General features: G+C 44.8%; 1 protein-coding gene across 5 annotated transcripts in view; it reads right to left on the reverse strand.

The window, feature by feature from the left end:
• Window positions 1-749: 749 nt before the first annotated feature.
• The window catches only part of NBR1 (NBR1 autophagy cargo receptor), an 85,336-nt gene continuing 70,821 nt past the window's right edge, over window positions 750-15,264 (reverse strand). For all 5 annotated transcript variants that reach the window (XM_077252035.1, XM_077252034.1, XM_077252033.1 and 2 more), the window contains 8 exons: window positions 10,621-10,731; window positions 10,258-10,416; window positions 8,468-8,620; window positions 7,916-8,261; window positions 7,474-7,565; window positions 7,052-7,127; window positions 6,487-6,592; window positions 750-3,825 (listed from right to left, as the gene is read on the reverse strand). In XM_077252035.1, coding sequence (XP_077108150.1) covers window positions 3,652-3,825; window positions 6,487-6,592; window positions 7,052-7,127; window positions 7,474-7,565; window positions 7,916-8,261; window positions 8,468-8,620; window positions 10,258-10,416; window positions 10,621-10,731 — 1,217 coding nt within the window. In that variant the 3' untranslated portion in view covers window positions 750-3,651. The remainder of the gene's footprint in view (window positions 3,826-6,486; window positions 6,593-7,051; window positions 7,128-7,473; window positions 7,566-7,915; window positions 8,262-8,467; window positions 8,621-10,257; window positions 10,417-10,620; window positions 10,732-15,264) is intronic.

Consider the following 15,264-nt stretch of genomic DNA (forward strand, 5'->3'; position numbering starts at 1 on the left):
GCCCCGGGAAGCAGAGCGCTTCATCTGCGCACCCGCGGCCTCGGGAAGATGGCCGCCACCACTGCTAACAACAGTATTCACCCGGCTCTGCTGCTTACCGGGCTGCTGCATCACCTCACCGGGGAAAGGGACCCCTCTGACGCCATACCTCTCACTGCGCCTCCTCATCCCAGCACCTCCTCATCCCAGGACCTCCTCATCCCAGGACCTCCTCATCCCAGGACCTCCTCATCCCAGGACCTCTGCCGGTAACCACTGCTACAACCCTCCCATGGACACCAGGCCGTGGCGTTGCCCACCTAAGCAGGAAGGGACCCTGCTCAGGTGCACGCCGTACCGCATCACCCCACCTCTGCCGACACCATGCCTCCTGTGACCCTGCTCTGCCACCGCCAGCCCTCAGGTAAGATACTGTAAATTCGGACAATAAGACGGACCCCCATCTTATAAAAAAATCTTTTTTTCTGCAATTTTCACCCCAAATTTGGGGTGCGCCTTATGGTGTGGTGCGTCTTATAGTCCGAAAAATACGGTAATTTGTTTTACAGGTTTAACAGCATACATTTCAGCAGCAGGATGCATCCACTAGTATTTATTCCTACAATAAAAAGATACTTGATCTCTATAAATACTCACTTTTAACCATTTTTCTTTAATATATATTTTTTTTTTAAATGTAATTTAGACCATATAGGTTTTGCAACCCACTAATGGACCAGAGTGAGCATGTTACGACTGTGTATCGTTCATACTTTGGACAAAAGTAAATCTTTATTATAAAGGAGCCAAACAGATTAAGGTCTTAATTTTAATAAATCATTGAGCATAACAAGATTCGTAGTTACATCACATTGTAAAGAGTTTTTAAAGTGCTTCTTCTAAATAAACTTACATCTAGTCTATACTCAGATCTTAGATTTCTTCATGCAAATCTTTAGAAAGTCAACATAAAAACAAAGAATTCTGGTCTTTACAATAAAGCAATATCAGATAACCCATCTATCTACTGCTAAAAAGAAGAGCAGTATAGTGCTGAGCAAAGATCCGTGTATGCAATGGGGTGGAAAGAATGGGTGAAATGTCCCCTTCTACAGAATATTGGCTTGCTATGAATCTGTCGTCAGCTCTCCAGCGGGAGTCCATGTCTTGACACTCAGTGGCATCACTACTAATCCCTAGTGAGCTACATGCTATTGGTCCACTTTATTCCTGGTCAATTTTTCTTTGTTCAAACTAATCTACAAACCAGTCAAGGCAAGAATACTGTAAAGCGTTTTGTACATGGCGTATCCTCAAAAGGTAATACAACGGAGGTTCACATTTAATGCCTGCATTGGTGCCTGTGACACCAGTTAATACCGCGGTACGATCCATATGGCGTTAGGCATTAGGTCAGGAAAGCAGATTTGGAGAGGGCTTATGTGATCTCACTGGACAGGTGTAATCCCATTTTGTGGTATTGTATACATGCAGGTAACAGACCAAAATATTCCCAGGACCTTTGGATCTTGGTCTAATGGTACCCTGTGGCACCTCTTCTTAAATTAGTAGGCACCTACAAAATATATAACAATTCCCTCATCTATACTGGCACAGACAGCTTGCTATATTCCGCTATGATAGTGCCCGGGGCACATTTGCCATTTTACTGAAACGTTCTTAAGTGTTAGACTCACGTTCAATCTACGGTACATTTAGAAAGGGGATTACAGTACGAGATTAGGGAAACACCTGCTCTCTTTCGAACACAGCGCCACATCTGTCCACAGGTTAGGAGTGGTAGTGCAGCTCTACTCCAGTTACTTTAGTTATTAGAGATTCCATAAAAAAATGGAAAGGTATTATGTGGCGTACTGTCTTTTAGAATTATTGGTTTTAGAGAAGTGGCTACAGTGACAAGGGGCGAGGTTTACTGTTGCAATGACAAGTGACTTTATACCTTTTTTTTTTTTTTACCATGACTCCTCAGAAGCAATGAGCCCTGGAATAGAACATGGAGCCTGTTGAGAACAATATGTCTGACGACCTGAGAAGTCCCCCTCATGTGTGTAATATAATTATAGAATTTGTAAACTCAGAAATTAAGATATGACAAAGTAAAGTAGACAGAGCTAATTAGTAATTAAGTGAGCAAGTCTCTATACTGGAGAATAGAAAATGAATTAAGTGTTACGTGCTAAGGGAAAAATTATCTGCGATTTTCTTCTAACAACCGGTCTGCATCAGCTCAATCATTAATGAATTAGGATTTATTGTACAAGTACATGTAGATTGAGGGCTTGTTGACCGCAGTGTAAAAGATTCATGGGGTGTAGAAATGTAATTATTTAAAAAAGGGTTATCCAGGGGCATTAAAAAAAAATCCCCAAAATCACAATCAGACACGATATATCATTATGGCAAGAAGTTGTACATGGCAGTTTACTACGAAGATTCCCGATTATATGGCCATGCTTGTAATTTACACCAGCTAAAATGTCTACTCCGAGCATGCCCCACTTCCCCTGCACCTCTTCCTTCTCCCCATCCAGTCCATTGATTCCCACTGGTGGAATCCTCAGTCATGTGGAGCAGTGTCACAACGTAGCAAGGACCTGCAAAGCTTCCTGTGTCATGTGACTGAGGACCAGAACAGGGGATCGGACCATTTTTGGAAGCAGATATAAATAAGTAAATTATCTGTAATAAAATCAATGATTAATATTTTTTTCACTCCAGATAAACTCTTTAAATGCCTTAAGGAAGAGCACACATTTGTGGTCTGTAGCTTTTTTTTTTTTTTTTAACCAAAAACACTGTCAAGGCAGGCTTAAAAGGGATATCCACTTTCAGGAAATAAACTCAGCATGTACTCACCCTCGAGTACTGAACTTCACAATCAGCTAGATTGTTTACGTGAAATCAACGTTGGACCCAGGGAGGGAACAAGTACCTGCCGAGTGTCATTCTAGGTATTTTACAGTTTTAGCCTCACTTTACTGAAAGTGGACAACCCCTTTAAAACTTATTACCTCCTATATACTTGTAAAACTTAGACGAACATGCCCATTAATGAAGGCAGTGATGGTGGCAGCTGTTAATCAACCCTCTTCTACCTTTTCTACGGTGTAGTCCAATGCAGGGTAAATGGAGTGATCTGATAGCTAATATAGACAAATGTCGGACGAGTCTGTCACACAGGGGTGATTATAAGTGTCCATCTGCATCCTAAACTCAGGCCAAGTAGGATGAAGATATGGACGTTAGAAGTATGACCCAGAAGTCACCTAGCTATATGCATCACATACCGCAGATTAAAGCCACCAAATCCTACTAATCATATCTCTTAATGTATTTATTATTAAAGTGTTGCAATCTTCATCAGTAAAGGATTGTGTTAATATAGTTGGGGGTTATGTTCCTATGCCAGTATTGGCCTGAGTCTCTAGACAATCCATAGTCTGCAGGATCTAGACTAGAGCAATCTATTTTTTTTGTCTTGCACCACCCAGTAATAATAATGTAAAGAAATGAATACGATGTAGAAATAAAAAAGCTGGGCAACACTTACACACACAAAAAGACTACAAACCAGACGTGAGGCTACGTGGCCATCAGGCTGTGACGTGCAAATGCTCTGACAATTTAATATGAAACTGCTGTTCCTCCACCTCAGTACCGGGCAGAATACCAGTCATTGTCATTGATCTGTATCAGTTCTGTTACTACATCCATGAGGTTGTAGTTGTGTTTGCGCAGGAGTCGCTGGTTGAGCTGACGGTCACAGAATCCCATCTCTAGGAGAACAGCCATCATGGCTCCAGCTTGGTCTTCAGAGCACTGGGGCTGTGGGTAAGAGATTGTTTACTGTATGATCAGATCAACCATTCATTCCTTACAGATCTACACATTTAATTAACTATTCAACTGCCATTAAAAACCTAATGATCATTTGCCTCTTAAGCCTTTTACAGTTTAACCATTTGCTTAATATTGTGTAGGTCCTAATGTAAAAGAGATCGGTCAAATTTTCATCTTGAATTCTCTCATGTCCCCCAAACTATTTCTGAACAAAGTGTGTAGTGTAGCAGGGGCATTATTCTGCAGAAAGAGGGCACTGCTATTAGGCAAACAAGGGTGCCCTCATTGTCTGCATCAATGTTCAAGTTGGTGGTATATGATGTCTCAAAGTAACATCTACCCCAATATCAGGACCCAAGACTTCCTAGTAGAACATCGCCTGGAGCCTCACGCTGCCTCAGTGGTCTAGAGGATGTTTGTGCCATCTCTTCCCCAAGTAAGCGATGTAGAATGAATGTGATTAATCACACCAGACTACCTTCTGTGCATTCTAACATCTTTCTATCACACCGAGCATTAACTGATCAGCAATATGTGCTCCAGCTGCTCTTCTTTGGGATGGACCAGGACTAGCTACCCACATCCATCATTGAGCCTTGGACACCTATTACTGTCTTGTTGATAAACCAACTGTCCTTCTTTAAGCCACTTTTGGAAGGTACTAAGCGCTTTTACTGGGAACCAGCTGAAAAACCTACCAGCTTGAACATACACCGTGTTCCAAATTATCATGCAAATTGGATTTAAGTGTCAAAGATTTAATTGTTTTGTTTTTCAAATAAACTCACGGATGGTATTGTGTCTCAGGGCTCAATGAATCACTGAAATCATTCTTAAACACATGTGATAATTAGTATACCAGGTGATTCTAATTAAAGGAAAACTACTTAAAAATGATGTTCCACATTATTAAGCAGGCCACAGGTTTCAAGCAATATGGGAAATAAAAAGGATCTCTCTGCCGAAAAGCGTTAAATAGTGCAATGCCCTGGACAAGGTATGAAAACATTAGATATTTCATGAAAACTTAAGAGTGATCATCATACTGTGAAGAGATTTGTGACTGAAACAGAGCACAGACAGAGTTCATGCAGATAAAGGCATAATGAGGAAGTTTTCTGACAAAAAAATTCATTGTAATAAGAGAGCAGCTGCCAAAATACCATTACAAAGCAGCAAACAGTTATTTGAAGCTGCTGGTGCCTCTGGAGTCCCTCGAACCTCAAGGTGTAGGATCCTTCAAAGGCTTGCTGTGGTGCATAAACCTACTATTCCGCCACCCCTAAACAGTGCCCACAAGCAGAAACGGTTGCAGTGGGCCCAGACATACATGAAGACTAATTTCCAAACATTCTTGTTTCCTGATGAGTGTCGAGCAACCCTGGATGATCCAGATGGATGGAGTAGTGGATGGTTGGTGGATGGCGCCATGTCCCAACAAGGCTGCGACGTCAGCAAAGAGGTGGAGGAGTCATGTTTTGGGCCGGAATCATGGGGAAACAGCTGGTAGGGCCCTTTAAGGTTCCTGAAGGTGTGAAAATGACCTCTGAAAAGTATATAGAGTTTCTAACTGACAACTTTCTTCCATGGTCTAAAAAGCAGAAATGTGCCTTCAGGAGCAAAATCATCTTCACGCATGACAATGCACCATCTCATGCTGCAAAGAATACCTCTGAGTCACTGGCTGCTATGGACATAAAAGGAGAAACTCATGGTGTGGCCACCATCTTCCCCTGACCTCAACCCTATAGAGAACCTTTGGAGTATCATCAAGCAAAAGATCTATGAGGGTGGGAGGCAGTTCACATCAAAACAGCAGCTCTGGGAGGCTATTCTGACTTCATGCAAAGAAATACAAGCAGAAACTCTCCAAAAACTCACAAGTTCAATGGATGCAAGAATTGTGCAGGTGATATCAAAGAAGGGTTCAGGTGTTAACATGTAACTTGGCCTGTTGGGATGTTTTGGAGTTAAATAGATTTTTTTGTTCAGTGAATGTGACCTCCTAATGCTGCAAATTCCACAAATTTCAGCATTTTCAGTTCTTTAAGACATATCAAATATTTAGAAATTCTACTGTGCCTAATAATTTGGAACAGTGCATTGTGAGGTTTTATTCATTTTGGAGATTATACTGTTATCATTGGGAGGTTTCTTCAATAAAATTCGCTGTATACTCTAACGGGTGATTACTTTTATTAGACTGTCATTTGCACCGACCATTTAGGAAAATCTGACAAAAATATAATTTGCATAATAATTTGGAACATGGTGTACTCTGACCCACAAAGCCATAACAATATGGGCCCTGTAAGAACGCTCCGCTCCTTATGCTTGCCCATTTTATTGCTTCTAACTGCTTGCACTTGAGAGAAAACACGCCAGTGTGCTACACTACTGCCCATGTATGACCATCACCTCTTCTACTTACTGCAGTCATTTTATTTTACAGGCTGATGCAGTTTAAAATGGTGGACGGAACACATGGCCGCACTTCCCACTATCAAGATGTACCTTTTTTATCTTTGTTTCCGTTTTTTCTATATGACTTTTTGTGGAATGTGGTGAATGCAACTTTTTTTATGTGAATGCGCATTGTAGTTACTTACATTGAGATACCAAGTGAATGGAAACAATCATACGCACCATCATGGTTTCTTGTTGGCCAACAAATAAAGCCTTATAAGCCGATGCAGCCACAGATAGCGCCCCCTTCACCAGACCTCCAGCAATACTGCTCCTAGTGTGCTGCCTATGGAGGCAAACAATTCAGTCCCATTACATGTATAGCAAGAAAAAGAACCAAAAGCTTTATCAGCAGAAGATTAGGTGCAGTTCATAAAGCGACTGCTCAGAACACCAACCAAAACCTAGTATTACTTATCTATGCTGTAACGTGGCTTTTGGACAAACCACAGCTCATGTATCATGTAAGCCATATGTGATTTATAAGGAATAAATAGGAAATATGAACACAAAATTAGCAAGTTTTGCCTTTATTACCATCTGCTGTCACTAGCTATATAGGAACTAGTGCGAATTCACGCCTTTGTACACAAAAATGACTACTCTATATTGCAATCTGTGTGGCTCTCGGAGAAAGCCGGGAGTCCGACTCCTGGGTCCATATAGAATGATTGACGGCTTTTTCTGTATGGGAGGTTGGGGCAGTATTCATATATATTAGTAGCCTCGTGGCCTGTGTGATTACCTGGTGTGGTCAAAAACTGATCTGGGTGAAGAAGGAGCTTCTGAATGTTGAGGACTTGGTGCAATCTCGGAAGGAGCTAATAGAAAAAAAAAAAAAAAATTGATTCAAAAGAAGGTATTACTCTGCTTCAAGTTCTCAACAGAATGCATAACCGCAAAAAAAAAAAAAAAAGAGGAGAGAGAGAAAGAGAGAGAGAGAGAGAAGGTGCGAGAATCTGATGAGTTCTGCATGCTAGAGCATAACATTTTTTTTCCTTTTATTAACATAATAAACCACACTCCAAAACTGAAGACATGAGGAAAACATGCACAGAGATGCTTCATTGATGCAGAGCATGCACAAAACTGCTGCGGCACGCTACCCCCAAGAGCTCGGTCACCCAATCATTCATGTATGGGAGCTGAACGTCTGTCAGCTTATACCTGTGGTAATTTGCCCGGCATCTGATGCTCCAGTTCCTGAAGGTGTCATCTCTCCTGCGAGTGCTGGGATAACATGGGCTTCTGGTTGAGACCTTGAAAGAAATAAGACCAAATATCAGCATCATTCGTTCCCAAAGAGCGGCTGCTATGCTGCTTTCTACCACTTCATGACCTTCTCCTCAAATACTTCCAGCTAAAAATGACAATTTTGCCCCGTTATGTTGCAATAATGTTATATTCTTCTAAATATATACCCTCTCATGCCTTTACATCTCCTCCCCAAGAAATCTACATGTGCAATGTGTTAAGAGATCGAGCCATAACCCTATTGTTCTAATATGGACCTGAATAAATGTACATAAAATTATCATCAAATGACACCAACACGAAGAAAAAAGTAAATTACAATGAAGACAGGTGGGAATCTGGAATAAAACCATACCTCAACTGGGGAGATGGTGTGACCACCACAGGGGTGAGAGGTACAGCATCAAGAGTCTGGGAGGTGGTGAGAATATCATTAATGCTGTGAGTATGGACTGGGCAGCCCCCTTCAAAGGTCTCATCATTCACTCTGGTGTCGTTCTCTTTGTCCCCCTGTGACTCAGAAAGGGCTGAGCTGTACATCGACTCCCCAATAGGACGACTGATATCAAAGCATTCAGGCAGAATGATGATGTAGTCTTCAGAAGAATCAGAGGATGCCTGGCTTTCAACGTCATCTTGATGTTCAGCTGGTATTTGTGACTCCACATCGGCGAAATCTACTGGCAGAGCTTCAGGAATGGCTGTAATATCATTCAATGAAAACACAAGATTTAGATTTTAATCTTTATACTCCTCGTTTGATGGCATCATTAATTATTGCACATGCATTTTTCTGGGGACTTGCTGTGTGGTACTGCGTATACATGCATCACATATGACATCTTGCATTTATTTATTTTTTTCTCCCTATTGACTTAAAAAGTACAAATCACAAAATGCAGCTTACACGTATCAGAAGTCGTCTCCATTATTGGAACATTTAACTCTGTTGTCCCTGATAGAAGTGGCCTGCTGACCACTGGAGAGCTGGTCTGAGACACGTCCTCATCAGACTTCACACTGTAGTTGAAACTTGATTGTGGAGAGGAGTGTATCGAACCTGTTACTCATGAGAGATAAAAGATCAGTACATACCTGTATGAATGGACACAGCCATAATAGGTGGATGGGTTGCAGCTCACATTTGCATACATTTCTGCCCCCTTCTACCACCACTACAGGAAGTTTATAAGAACACTGTGCTAACTCATTATATAGAATCATTACATCCAATCCATTTTAAGTGTTTATTTCTGTTAATGTTGATGATTATGGCTTACAACCAATGAAAACCCAAAAGTCATTATCTCAGTAAATTAGAATAATTAACAAAAATCACCTGCAAAGGCTTCCTAAGCGTTTACGATGGTTCCTTAGTCTGTTTCAGTAGGCTCCACAATCATGGGGAAGACTGCTGACTTGACAGATGCCCAGAGGACAGTCATTGACACACTCCACAAGGAGGGCAAAACACAAAAGCTCATTGCTAAAGAAGTTGGCTGTTCACAGAGGGCTGTATCCAAGCATATTAATGGAAAGTTGAGTGGAAGGAAAAAGTGTGGTAGATAAAGGTGCACAAGCAACTGGGATAACTGCAGCCGTGAAAGGATTGTTAAGAAAAGGCCATTCAAAAATTTGGGGGAGATTCACAAAGAGTTGACTGCTGCTGGAGTCATTGCTTCAAGAGCCAACAAACACAAACGCATCCATGTCATGGGCTACAAGTGTCGCATTCCTTGTGTCAAGCCACTCATGATTAATAGACAACGCCAGAAGCGTCATATCTGGCCCAAGGAGAAAAAGAACTGGACTGTTGCTCACTGGTCCAAGGTGTTGTTTTCAGATCAAAGTAAATTTAGCATTTCATTTAGAAATTAAGGTCCCAGAGTCTGGATGAAGAATGGAGTCACACAATCCAAGCTGCTTGGGGTCTAGTGTGAAGTTTCCAAAATCAGTGATGGTTTCGGGAGACATGTCATCTGATGGTGTAGGTCCACTGTGTTTTATCAAGTCCAAAGTTAGCGTAGTCGCTTGCCAGGACATTTTAGAGCACTTCATGCTTCCCTCTGCTGACAAGCTTTTTGGAGATGGAAAGTTCATTCTCCAGCATGACTTGGTACCTGTCCACACTGCCAAAAGTACCAATACCTGGTTTAAAAACAACAGTATCACTGTGCTTGATTGGCCAGCAAACTCGCCTGACCTTAACCCCATAGAGAATCTATGGGGTATTGTCAAGAGGTAGATGAGAGACAACAGACCCAACAATGCAGACGAGATGAAGGCTACTATCACAGCAACCTGGGCTTCCATAAGACCTCAGCAGTGCCACAGGCTGATCGCCTCCATGCCACGGCGCACTGAGTGCAGTTACTGAACATACATTTCAATAGGCCAACATTTCAGATTTTAAAATCATTTTTCACGCTGGTGTTATAAAGTATTCTAATTTACTGAGATAATAATTTTAGGGTTTCCATTGGCTGTAAGCCAGAATCATCAACATTAACTGAAATAAACACTTGAAATAGATCACTCTGTTTGTAATAACTCTATATAATATATGAATGTCACTTTTTGCATTGACGAACTGAAATAATTTAACTTTTTGTTGATATTCTAATTTAGCATGGGCTACAGCATGGGCCAAATTTTGCGCTAATCAATAAATAAATAGCAAGAAACCCTGTTACTCACTGTGGACCGAGGTCTTCTTCTGAGGTGGGTTGTAGTCTGGAGCAGCATCTAAGGTCAGACTCCTCATAACAGTTTCACACACAAACTGAGTCCCACTAATATCCTCTTCCGTTTCCTCTTGGGCGGTTGGACCCTCCATATGCTCGTTGACCCTTTTTCCTGTTTTAACAAACTTGATTCCATTACAACTAATAACAAAGTGCCCATTGGGAGCTGTAGTCCTACCCTTACCATTGACCTTTAGTCTAACATTCCAAACATTTAGATGAGATATGGTACTTAACACTAAGAACAAAACTAATGGACAGTAGAGAACTTTCCTAGTATTACACACGATATCACCAATGTTTATTATAGACTCACCCGCCCTGGGTTTACATCCAGCGCCTTCATTCCCTTCTTTAATTTGGCCAAGACTATTTTTTTCAATTAAGGGACCATCATGTGGCAGAGGAGACATGCATGGTGACATATCTAGAAAGAAAGATTGAAATTCTTGTTTATTTTAGGAGATCTTAACAAATCCAAATAACAGATCTACCCTATGAATGAGAGTAATTTACTGAAAGAAACGTGGTTAGAAACCATAGCCAGCTCATCTACCAAAACCGCAGGTGCACGGAACTAAAGGCCCCGTCTCACATAGCGAGATCGCTAGCGAGATCGCTGCTGAGTCACAAGTTTTGTGACGCAACAGCGACCTCAGTAGCGATCTCGCTATGTGTGACACGTACCAGCGACCAGGCCCCTGCTGTGAGATCGCTGGTCGTGTCGGAATGGCCTGGGCCGTTTTTTGGTCGTTGAGGTCCCGCTGACATCGCTGAATCGGTGTGTGTGACACCCATCCAGCGATGTCTTCACTGGTAACCAGGGTAAACATCGGGTTACTAAGCGCAGGGCCGCGCTTAGTAACCCGATGTTTACCCTGGTTACCAGCGTAAATGTAAAAAAAAAAAAAACAGTACATACTCACCATCTGATGTCCGTCAGGTCCCTTGCCGTCTGCTTCCCACACTGACTGAGCGCCGCAAAGTGAAAGTGAAAGTACAGCACAGCGGTGACGTCACCGCTGCGCTCTGCTCTCACTGTACGGCGGCACTCAGTCAGAGCAGGAAGCAGACGGCAAGGGACCTGACGGACATCAGATGGTGAGTATGTACTGTTTGTTTTTTTTGGTAACCAGGGTAAACATCGGGTTACTAAGCGCGGCCCTGCGCTTAGTAACCCGATGTTTACCCTGGTTACCCGGGTGCTGCAGGGGGACTTCGGCATCGTTGAAGACAGTTTCAACGATGCCGAAGTCGTTCCCCTGATCGTTGGTCGCTGGAGAGAGCTGTCTGTGTGACAGCTCCCCAGCGACCAGACAACGACTTACCAACGATCACTGCCAGGTCGTATCGCTGGTCGTGATCGTTGGTAAATCGCTATGTGTGACGGGGCCTTTAGTCTTGATGGGAAGAGGTGAATGCAATAGAGGATAAAGTAAACGTTCCAGCTCCTTAAACATTCTCCTATACCAGTGTGAAATAGTGGGGTACAAGCAACGCGTTTCGATCTGACACCAGATCTTTTTCACACTGGTATTGGAGTTTTACCGCTTAAAGTTTCCTGATATGGATTAATAAAGGTTGAAGATTTTTAAGGAGCTGGAACGTTTACTTTATCCTCTAGTAATTTACCGAGCCTGTATCTACAAGAATTCCCCATCTAACAGAGCGCTGTAGTCAGATAATGGAGGGTCAGGCAGGTTGGGGGGTAGGGGTATTTTTAATTCTTGAAGATCCCAGGCCAAAAATGTCACATAATCATCTAATTAAAACAATTGTCTGCTAAAAAAAAATAGATACAAAAGCATTTTTACAATATTTAATGAAAAGCATAGCACAATACCATAATAGCAAACAATTTAAAGGGAGCCTGTCACCCCCAAAATGGAAGTTGAGCTAAGCCCACAGGCATCAGGGGCTTATCTACAGCATTCTGGAATGCTGTAGATAAGCCCCCAATGTATCCTGAAAGATGAGAAAAAGAGGTTAGATTATACTCACCCCGGGGCAGTCCGGTCCGATTTGTGTCGCGGTCCGGTCCGGGGCCTCCCCTCTTCATAGGATGACGTCCTCTTCTTGCCTTCACGCTGCGGCTCCGGCGCAGCCATACTTTGTCTGCCCTGTTGAGGGCAAAGTACTACAGTGCTCAGGCGCCGGGCCTCTCTGACTTTTCCCGACGCCTGCACACTGCAGTATTTTGCTATGCCCTCAACAGGGCAGATAAAGTGCGCCTGCGCCCCAGCTGCGGCGTGAAGACAAGAAGACGTGATCGTAAGAAGATGGGAGGACCTGGACCGGAACGCAGCGGGACCGCCCCTGGGTGAGTATAATCTAACCTCTTTTTCTCATCTTTCAGGTTACATCGGGGGCTTATCTACAGCATTACAGAATGCTGTAGATAAGTCCCTGATGCCGGTGGGCTTAGCTCAAATTCCATTTTGGGGGTGACAGGTTCCCTTTAAGTAGAAAGTGTTTGTAGATCAACAACAAATACAGCGATGCTTGAAATTTTGGGACCCCCCTCCCCCTTTACAATTGCACATGAGCTGGTTCTCCCAGCCTCGAGAACAAGCTCCTGTGCAATTGTAAATTAGAATATATCGCTAAACTTCCTGAAGTACCCACAATAAGTGGGTGAAACGCGTTGAGGGCCGGGGTATAGGCACATGAGCATTGGGGATGTCTCACTAAATCCCTAACTGTTACACAGTGGCTGGGTCTATACAGAGATGTCAGGCAGATTGTGCAGAGATCGGATGCCTTCTAATGCTGACATAGGGGGCGAGAAGAACAGTGCAATTTGACTGAGCCAATATAGGAATTGGTGACAATCTAACTATTATTGGGCAAAGTGCAATATATCTTTATTAAAATTGCAGGCGGGATTTGATATTTTGCTGCATGAATAACACAATATTATACAAGTATAAACTATGAAGATACTTGCTAGTGTGCACTGTCAATTGTTTATAACAAAATCAGTATCCATTTGTGACCCACAAGGATGGAGTGGATAAGACTGCAATCAGTACGGTGGTTATTTAATGAAGTTATCAATAAAGGTTTTATTTTACAGACAGTAAACAGTGACCGCTGAGCACAGGAAGAGCTGCAAGCAGGCGCCAGCGGATGGAACGAGATGCAGTGCCAGCACCGAGGGCGCGCAGGTAGGTGAGTATGATGGTTTTATTCAATAGGAAACATGCACACAGGTATAGGGAATAAGGAGGAATGCATACAGGGACGGAACTGGGAGGCATTCATACCAGGACAGGGAAGGGGGAGGCATGCATACAGGGACAGAACGGGGGAGGCATGCAGACAGGGACTGAACGGGGGAGGCATGCAGACAGGGACTGAACGGGGGAGGCATGCAGACAGGGACTGAACGGGGGAGGCATGCAGACAGGGACTGAACGGGGGAGGCATGCAGACAGGGACTGAACGGGGGAGGCATGCAGACAGGGACTGAACGGGGGAGGCATGCAGACAGGGACTGAACGGGGGAGGCATGCAGACAGGGACTGAACGGGGGAGGCATGCAGACAGGGACTGAACGGGGGAGGCATGCAGACAGGGACTGAACGGGGGAGGCATGCAGACAGGGACTGAACGGGGGAGGCATGCAGACAGGGACTGAACGGGGGAGGCATGCAGACAGGGACTGAACGGGGGAGGCATGCAGACAGGGACTGAACGGGGGAGGCATGCAGACAGGGACTGAACGGGGGAGGCATGCAGACAGGGACTGAACGGGGGAGGCATGCAGACAGGGACTGAACGGGGGAGGCATGCAGACAGGGACTGAACGGGGGAGGCATTCATAACAGGACAGGGAAGGGGGAGGCATACATACATGGACTGAACGGGGGAGGCATGCACACAGGGACTGAACGGGGGAGGCATGCAGACAGGGACTGAACGGGGGAGGCATGCAGACAGGGACTGAACGGGGGAGGCATGCAGACAGGGACTGAACGGGGGAGGCATTCATAACAGGACAGGGAAGGGGGAGGCATACATACATGGACTGAACGGGGGAGGCATGCAGACAGGGACTGAACGGGGGAGGCATGCAGACAGGGACTGAACGGGGGAGGCATGCAGACAGGGACTGAACGGGGGAGGCATGCAGACAGGGACTGAACGGGGGAAACATGCAGACAGGGACTGAACGGGGGAGGCATGCAGACAGGGACTGAACGGGGGAGGCATGCAGACAGGGACTGAACGGGGGAGGCATGCAGACAGGGACTGAACGGGGGAGGCATTCATACCAGGACAGGGAAGGGGGAGGCATACATACATGGACTGAACGGGGGAGGCATGCAGACAGGGACTGAATGGGGGAGGCATTCATAACAGGACAGGGAAGGGGGAGGCATACATACATGGACTGAACGGGGGAGGCATGCAGACAGGGACTGAACGGGGGAGGCATGCAGACAGGGACTGAACGGGGGAGGCATGCAGACAGGGACTGAACGGGGGAGGCATGCAGACAGGGACTGAACGGGGGAGGCATGCAGACAGGGACTGAACGGGGGAGGCATGCAGACAGGGACTGAACGGGGGAGGCATGCAGACAGGGACTGAACGGGGGAGGCATGCAGACAGGGACTGAACGGGGGAGGCATGCAGACAGGGACTGAACGGGGGAGGCATGCAGACAGGGACTGAACGGGGGAGGCATGCAGACAGGGACTGAACGGGGGAGGCATGCAGACAGGGACTGAACGGGGGAGGCATGCACACAGGGACTGAACGGGGGAGGCATGCAGACAGGGACTGAACGGGGGAGGCATGCAGAGAGGGACTGAACGGGGGAGGCATGCAGACAGGGACTGAACGGGGGAGGCATTCATAACAGGACAGGGAAGGGGGAGGCATACATACATGGACTGAACGGGGGAGGCATGCACACAGGGACTGAACGGGGGAGGCATGCAGACAGGGACTG

This window comes from Ranitomeya variabilis, chromosome 4 (assembly GCF_051348905.1).
Source record: "Ranitomeya variabilis isolate aRanVar5 chromosome 4, aRanVar5.hap1, whole genome shotgun sequence".
Lineage (NCBI taxonomy): Eukaryota > Metazoa > Chordata > Amphibia > Anura > Dendrobatidae > Ranitomeya > Ranitomeya variabilis.